This window comes from Miscanthus floridulus, chromosome 5 (genome assembly GCF_019320115.1).
Source record: "Miscanthus floridulus cultivar M001 chromosome 5, ASM1932011v1, whole genome shotgun sequence".
Lineage (NCBI taxonomy): Eukaryota > Viridiplantae > Streptophyta > Magnoliopsida > Poales > Poaceae > Miscanthus > Miscanthus floridulus.
In genome coordinates this window covers 141927711-141935339 of record NC_089584.1, presented here as the reverse complement: position 1 = coordinate 141935339, position 7629 = coordinate 141927711, and the positions used below count along the sequence as shown (strand labels likewise).

Here is a 7629-nt window from a genome sequence, read left to right as displayed (position 1 = left end):
CGCGTCCCTCTCACCCTTGTCCAGCCGATACGATCCGAATCATCAGGCCGGCGCCATGAGCTCATGACCCCATGAGGGTTGTTAGCTACTCCTAGTTCCGTGCGATTGATTAATTAGGCCGGACCGTGTCTTGTTTCGATATTACAGAGTTAGGCAGGAATTTTGCTGAGTCTAGAGTTGAGTGGGCGTGTAGGGATGCTAACTCGGTGGCCCATTGCTGTGCATGTATGGTGTCGGCCATGGAGCGCTCCATCTTCTGGCTTAACTATGTTCCGGATTGGTTAACCGAACTAGCAGCAGCTGATTGTACTCCTGCCTTGAATTAATGAAAAAGCTCTGTGATGCTAAAAAAAATTTAGGCCGGACCGTAGAATCGGACGGGTTCGTGTGGCCATCGCTGCGTTACGCGACGAGATGCTGCGTGATCCGGGGGCAGGGCGCGACGGGCACCCGCGTCCGTCCAGCGTCACGTGACCCGCGCCGGCCGGCTCCAGCAGCGCTTCCGTTCGTCTAGTCTACGACCGGTCACGTGGTGGAGGTGGAGGTGGAGGATCATCCCTGCACTGCACTGTGCACTGCATACAATACAACACATACCTGTAACCTGTGGGCGGTGGCGCTGTGGCGGTGTGCGGTGTGCCCCCGTCCGTCCGTCCGTCCGTCCGTACGGAGCGGGACTGAAGCCAGCGTCCCTGATGGCTCTTCATGATTGGGGGTCGCATTTCGCATGATATGATTCGGTACCGCTAATCAGCGATTCAAAGTGGTGCTTCTGTTCTGCGGTTCTGCCGAGGGGCCGAGGCGAGTCGTGTGATACGATGGGGTTGATGGGTTGCCCTGCTCGCGCCGTCTTGGCCATATCTGATTCCCCTCCTCGCACGTTTTGCCTCATTCGTTCCATTCATCTGCTCCCTTCATCTCGCATGCATCCGTCTTCTCAATTTCACCTTACCTCGCGAGTCGGGATGGCTTCATATATGCATAGTGCAGGGGCCCATGTGTGAGACACTCAAAACTTTGATGCATGCGTGCAAGCAAACACGATCTCGTTTTGTACTGAATCAACAACAAAGACAATCAAACACACAGTGCGAAGCTAGAGCCAAATATAGGGGGGTGCGAGTAAAGTTTAAACTTTTAATAAAATTTTAGATATAATTCGTAAATTTTGGTGGTTTCATGATTTTTTTTAAAAAAATATCATATATTATAAATGTTACCATATCCTATAACATGAGTTTGTACATATCTTGGCGATTTTTTTTGAGACCCGGATAGAAGCGTACCCTCATATACACGGGCGCACACTCATCCCTATAAACGCAGGCACATACACTTTATCCCTATAAACACTTCTGAAATACTAAGTTAGACTGGCAAATCTTGAGATTGACGAAATTATTGTAGATGTCTCGCTATTGACGTGCACATCTTTTAAGAAGTGTGACGGGCATGCCCACATGCATTATTTGTCATGGCTCCGACTGCTTGCTATAGTGCACGAAGGCACCTGAGCCGGTGAAACAAAAAATAGTAGTTCTAGTGGCTCCTCTAGTTTATTTTAATAAGATAGATAGAAATGGCTTTCTACCGTAGTACACTGAGGAGCCAGAGTCATAGCTTAATCCAGTTGAAGCTCTACCAAATGGGAACTTAACAAAAAAAAAAGATGGGGTGCACAATTTTATTTTTGGTATATGATTTTGCACTAAAGCTAAAATACAAAAATGTGAGAAAAGCTAAAATACGTTGGTTTCAACGGTGGAGTATTATATACTTTTTGAATGCAACTATTAGGACTTTGGCTTTGTTTAATCAACCGAGCTAGGGATATATGATATGCTTGATAGCTGGCATGGGATTAAAACTCTTCTTTTGCCGCTCAACCTTGGTTTGCTGGATCTGTGGGTGCATTAATTTTTGGCAAGGGGGGTGCACATGTGGTAAAAAAATGATAGTTAGCACTAAGTTTTAATTTTGGCAGGGGTGCATCGCACCCACTGTCACATACACAGCTTCGCCCCTGCAAACACAACAAAGTGCATAGTCTTATTATGACTGAAAAGAGCCTGGACAGCCACTCCATCCCAGCTCGCTGACCTTGAGCAACCAATCACCCCATAATGATGATGACGATACGATACCAATGGGTTGGGTCCAGAGGAACAGTGTCCGCCCGTGTTGGGTTCAGCAGCATTTGACAATCAGCAGGGTCTCAGGGTTTGGTAGCCTGCCTGCCTCCTCTTGTGACGCTCAATCAGTGGGTTAGCCCCAGCTGCTACTACCTACTAGTGCTAGCTAAGCTAGCTGCTACTGCTACTACCCAGTTGGCTACTTGGCACTTGCAGCTGTGCTCTTGTCTCATGCACCGGCCGTGTCATCGGTTCCTGTTCCGGAAAATTTGTGTCTTGGACACGGGCGTTTGTTGGCCACCGCTTGGTCTTTCCGCCACGCCGCCTGCTTCGGCGATGCGCACATGGATTCTATTCCAACCTGCTGCTCATCTCTTGTTTAGTAATATTGCTCATCTCTTGTTTAGTAATATTGCTCATCTGATCATCTCTTGTTTAGTACTGCCCGTAGTGTGTCACGTTTCTTGGTTGGTTGCCACTTCTACTACGGTCCTGCGTTTTCTTCTGGGACAATACACAAGACCAGACAGAGCGCCAGAGACGCAGAGTCCTATCAGCTCTGACTGTCAAACTAATAAGGTATAACAAACAACGCGCCAAGGCACGTTCGGGGGGAAAGAAAAACTAAGGTAACAAACCAGTTAAACTAAGGTCATTCGTTGCTACACACAGCTCTCTAGTCGGGGCTTTAGGTTTGATCAAGTTTCAGACAGCAACAGCTCAAGCAAAGGTAACAAAACCAAGTGGTGACTGTCAAGCTCACGTCTCGCAAGCATGGGTAAATGCTCCTCAAGGAGGAAAAATAATGTTAGTGTTTTTTTCTCTCACAACAATTCAGCCAGAACAGTGTTTTTCAGCCAAGATTCAGCAAGCCGAACGGAGCCTTTGGCAGCGCTATACGGGACAAACTGAAATCACGTAATAGACCCCCAAGTCATCGCTGAAATAATCCAAAATGCAGGTGCGAAACGTTTAATTCAAACTCCGGAGTCCGGATGAGAGAATTATGGCCAACAATTTACATTTACCCCGTAGTTCATGTACTAGAACTTACAACATACATCCTCAAAGAAATCAGCAGCAACTTCATGACAATTCTTCATCTGTGAGATTCTGATGACCATGGTCTGCAGCTTCACAAAAGTACTTCACAAGCGACTCAGTGTTCAGCTTCTGTTCAGCATTGAGGTGAGCAGAGTGATCAGAACCTCTTCCAAGCAAGGGATTGTTGGACTCCCAGGACACCACAATTTGGAGAATTGGAGAGTAGGTTTCAGATGGCAGCACTTAGACAGCTGCTTGTTGTTCCATATATAGAAGAGCAGTACTTGGTTACAGAAAAGCATAACAAGTAAAGTGCAAATTCAACCACTAAAGTGCTTAGAAGATAAGAAGCTGAGATCAGGTCTAACAAACTAAAAACAATTGGAGATAGAAGCACATAGGCTTATACTTTCAGGGATGAGGAACCTTGAATTCAACTGTATGCACAATTCAAGCAAATTAGCTATATAGCACACTGTCTAGCATACCAATCAAATTAGAAACCAATTTCAATGCAGTAATAGGAACGACAGCCCACTCACAATATTCAGGCTATTTTTCTGGCACAGGGCAGGGAACATGGCACCATGGATCTCAAGTTTGCAAATCTTGGGGTGTTTGTCCAAGAAGCAAACCAAATCAACCTCCGGGAACAGTTGCAGTGTGTCCAAGTCATAGAAGAACTCCATCTTCATCACCAGATGCTTCGCCTTGCTTGCCCACACTGAACATGATTTTCCTTATTGAAAGTGCAATGTGACTTGGAGGGGCCACATAACATGGACATGGGTTATGCTGAGGCAAATCCAATCAAGAACCCCACCAAGGTCAACCTTATTACATGAACGAAAATTTATTGAGTCTTAATAGTGTTTTTATTAAAGGAATTACAGTTTTCATCAGGTCAGCTGACCCCAGTAAATAAGCTAAATTCGCCTGGTTCTACTTTTTAAAATGCTACTCCCTCTTTTTTTTTACCTCTGTTGTTGAGCAGACCTACTGTGTACAGGGACTTTGTAGTATCCAAAATGAAATGGCCTTTTATGCGGACAAACTCTGGCTTATTGCAAATTATCTTGTTTCAGCAACAAAGTTTTTGCACAAAGCCATCTCATTAGGTCCAAAAATGCATCGAACAGTGACCTATGTACTTCAGGGGCAATTTTCTGTCCTGCTAATTCATAGCAAGAACTATGGTCATTTCTGGGGGAAAAAACGCTAATAAAAGTAATGAATTTATGTAACTTACAACATTGGAACCTAATCAGTAATCAAGATGTTTTTTTCACATATTTGTTTTATGCATAAGGGAAAGTTAAGCCTCTAAACAATTCAATCGAACACTCGAACAGGTTGCGTGCATCGGTGCATGAACATATGGGGGATGTGATTACCTTGATACAGTCCCATGATTGAACTTTCTTGGATGATTCACATTTGGGAGTGTTTGCTTAGTGGTTCCGAGTTGTTGATGCTTGCTTGGTGGCTCCGACACCCATTCATCTGCAGGTCATGGCCTGTTCCATCTGGATATGGCCTGAAACCTGAGCACCAACTATGATGGTACAAATCTCAATCCCCTTCCTCACCTCATGGAAATGGCAGTGGCATGGTGATGGGATGAGACAGCGCAGAGAGAACATGGTGTCCTCATCAGTCATTAGAGAGGGGATTTCCGCTCTTAGAAGCTAGTGTCATGGTTTCAAAGGCGACTAGGCCATGTGCTAGGTCCGTCTGGACGCAGGCAGCGCCTAGGCAACAAGGCGCCACTGTTTCCCAAGGCGAGCTGGGTACTCAGTCAGCACTCATCCTTTAGAACTGCTATCCAGTAGCTTCATCTACTGACTGTAACCTTTTTGCCTTGGCCAGTTCTCAGATGGTTAACACTGCTCAGGCTCTGCCTGGCCAGCCAAGATAATATGTTTCTTCCTTTCAAAAAAAAAGATAATATGTTTCTGACTTGACTTACATATCCTTTCATAGTGATTTTTCATGTTACATATACGTTCATACTAATTTTTCATTTCCTTGGAGGATAAACTCAAACATTAGAAGATCAAGACACTAACTGCCAGCAGTTTGTAATGGTTTGGATGCTAACAAATAAGAAATCTTGATATCAAGTGATGAGACCCAGAGTGGTAGGGATTTCATTTGAGATTCTAATGGTGCGGACGTCTTATGACCTTATATCAAATATAGACACTCTTGTTGGTGGTCCGCTGGACTTACAAGTGCAAAAAACTAAAGGTTTACAAAATAAAATGATCTATTGCATAGGACTCTTTCATTTTTATTTTTGTACTACACTCACATCACAGTGTGTAGTTAGTGATAATCATGTGTTCCTTGAGCACTTGAGCAGAACGAACACTTAGCATCTACTAATCAAGAAGTGGGTACTGTTAATATGTACAGTTTTTTTGGATCTACAATTTGTTGAACTTGTATGGTACCTTTAGTTCACTATAATCCAACTCAATCTCTAGTGGAAATAATATAACATCAACACATTTCAAGCTCTTCAGCAAATTGTTTTATCAGAGCAACAGCCAGGTACCTAGTTGACAACTTGCAATCTACACAGTGCTCCTTGGAATTGGAGTCAGTATGCATCCCATAGAGGATCCAATACAACAACAACAACAACAACAACGTAGCCTTTCAGTCCCAAGCAAGTTGGGGTAGGCTAGAGTTGAAACCCAAGAGCCCAATAAAGAGGATAAATTTAGAATCTTGATCAACATTGCATTCAATCAAGCAACGCACGAATATATCCAACTACAGGACCACATCTGCTCAATGAACTTATCTCCTTCCGACAGCAATGGTGGCGGCCAAGTCGACGTCGTCGTGCAGCTCGAAGAAATGCCAGCTCGTCTCGTTGAACGCGTGGGCGAACCAATCGTCGTCATCCAGATCACCCGTGTCGCCGATCCGCTCCTCGCGCGCGAACCGCTCTGCCGCGAGGACATGCGGGGCCTTGGTGGCGGGGCAAGAGCGGTTCTCCTCGGCCTGGAGCGCGTACCGCCGGAAGCTGTTGCCGAGCACGCAGACGCGGCGCAGCTGCGCGGGGGAATCCCAGTTGGCGGCGAGGAGCGCGTCGTAGAGCGACGCCTCGCAGTGGGGCATGTAGAAGAGCGTGGGCTCCTCCGCGCGGCGGCGGCACCCGTCGTCGAGACTCGGGACGGAGAAGCCGAGCGCCGCGGCGGCCGCGCACTCGACGGCTGAGAGGACGGGGTCGAAGAGGTCCGCGGAGGCGGCCTCCGGGAGGAGGTCGCGGCGGAGGAGGGCGGCGAGCGCGAGCTGGAGGCGCGCGACGGGGGAGGACTCGAAGCTGCCGACGCCGAGGAGGGAGAGGCGGGCGGGGGCGAGGAGGCCGAGGCGGCGGCGGAGCGACGAGGCCTGGAGGAGGAGGCTGCGGTAGAGGCGGGAGGCGGCGACGCGGGAGATGGCGGCGTGGGCGCGCGCCACGAGGCGGGAGACGCGGGCGGGGTCGAGGGAGGAATCGGAGGGGGACCAGGGGATTGGGATCACGGGGAGCGGCGTCGGGGCGTCGGGCTGGGAGGTGGGGCGTGGGTCGTCGCCGCGGAGGCGGCCGCGGCGGCGGACTATGGTCCAGTCGCTGGCAGCAGTCGCGACGGCGACGGCGGCGGCGGCGGACATGGGTTGGTTCGGGACTCGGAAACTGGATCCGGATGTCTGTCTCTGCGTCTGGTAGGAAAAGTGCCCGCGGCTGCTGACCACCTGGCGCTTGCCAATGGTCGGCACTCGGCAGATCTGAAATAGCATTTGTATCACTCGGCCACTCTCTGGACGCCGACCGGTCGCGCCCGTGGACGACCGCGCGACACGGGCCGGCCCACGTGTCCGCACCAACGAGGAAGAAGACGACGCTCGCGGCTAGGGTTCTCGCAAGGAGCTTGCCGCCGTGAAAGTTTCGAGGTAAGGAGATCTATTCTTCGACAGCCTCACGCTCGGTACTTTTTCAGCCAACTAATAGTATTTTTCTCTCACCACAAATCAGCCAACGGTACTTTCAGTCATGACTTATCAGTCAAACGAACATGGCATTAGAGTTTTGGGGTGGCGGTTGTGACACGGCGGGCGAGATGAGGGAGGGGGCGACGAGAGACGACAGTTGGGTGGGGCTGGCGGTAGGTGCGTCGCATTGGAATTTCATTGCCGCCCTAGGATTAGGGGAGGGCGTGGTTGAGGGACGGAGGCAGGGGCGAGGACGAGGAAGATGCCGCCAGCACGCCTCCCTATGATTATGGGAGTGTGGGGTCGAGGGGTGAAGGGAGAGGTGGGCGGCGCGGTGAAGCAGCGGGAACTGCTGGCCGCTGGTGGTGGAGGACGGGGGAGAGGGGGCGGAGGAGGAGGGACGCCCGGAGGGAGAAGAAGACATGGGAGTGTAACACCTCTGGTGTTACGAGCTCGCTAAGCACTGAGA

General features: G+C 49.2%; 1 protein-coding gene across 1 annotated transcript; it reads right to left on the bottom strand.

Annotated features, from left to right (window-relative positions):
- Positions 1-5676: 5676 nt before the first annotated feature.
- On the bottom strand, positions 5677-7077 carry LOC136453911 (protein SENSITIVITY TO RED LIGHT REDUCED 1-like). The gene has a single exon (XM_066454465.1). The coding sequence runs from the start codon at positions 6966-6968 to the stop codon at positions 5985-5987; it is 984 nt and encodes a 327-aa protein (XP_066310562.1). The 5' UTR covers positions 6969-7077; the 3' UTR covers positions 5677-5984.
- Between the last annotated feature and the right edge of the window lie 552 nt (positions 7078-7629).

What these genes read in the sequence shown, in the direction of transcription:
- LOC136453911 (XM_066454465.1), bottom strand. Translation starts at nt 6,968, where the DNA reads ATGCTATTTCAGATCTGCCGAGTGCCGACCATTGGCAAGCGCCAGGTG.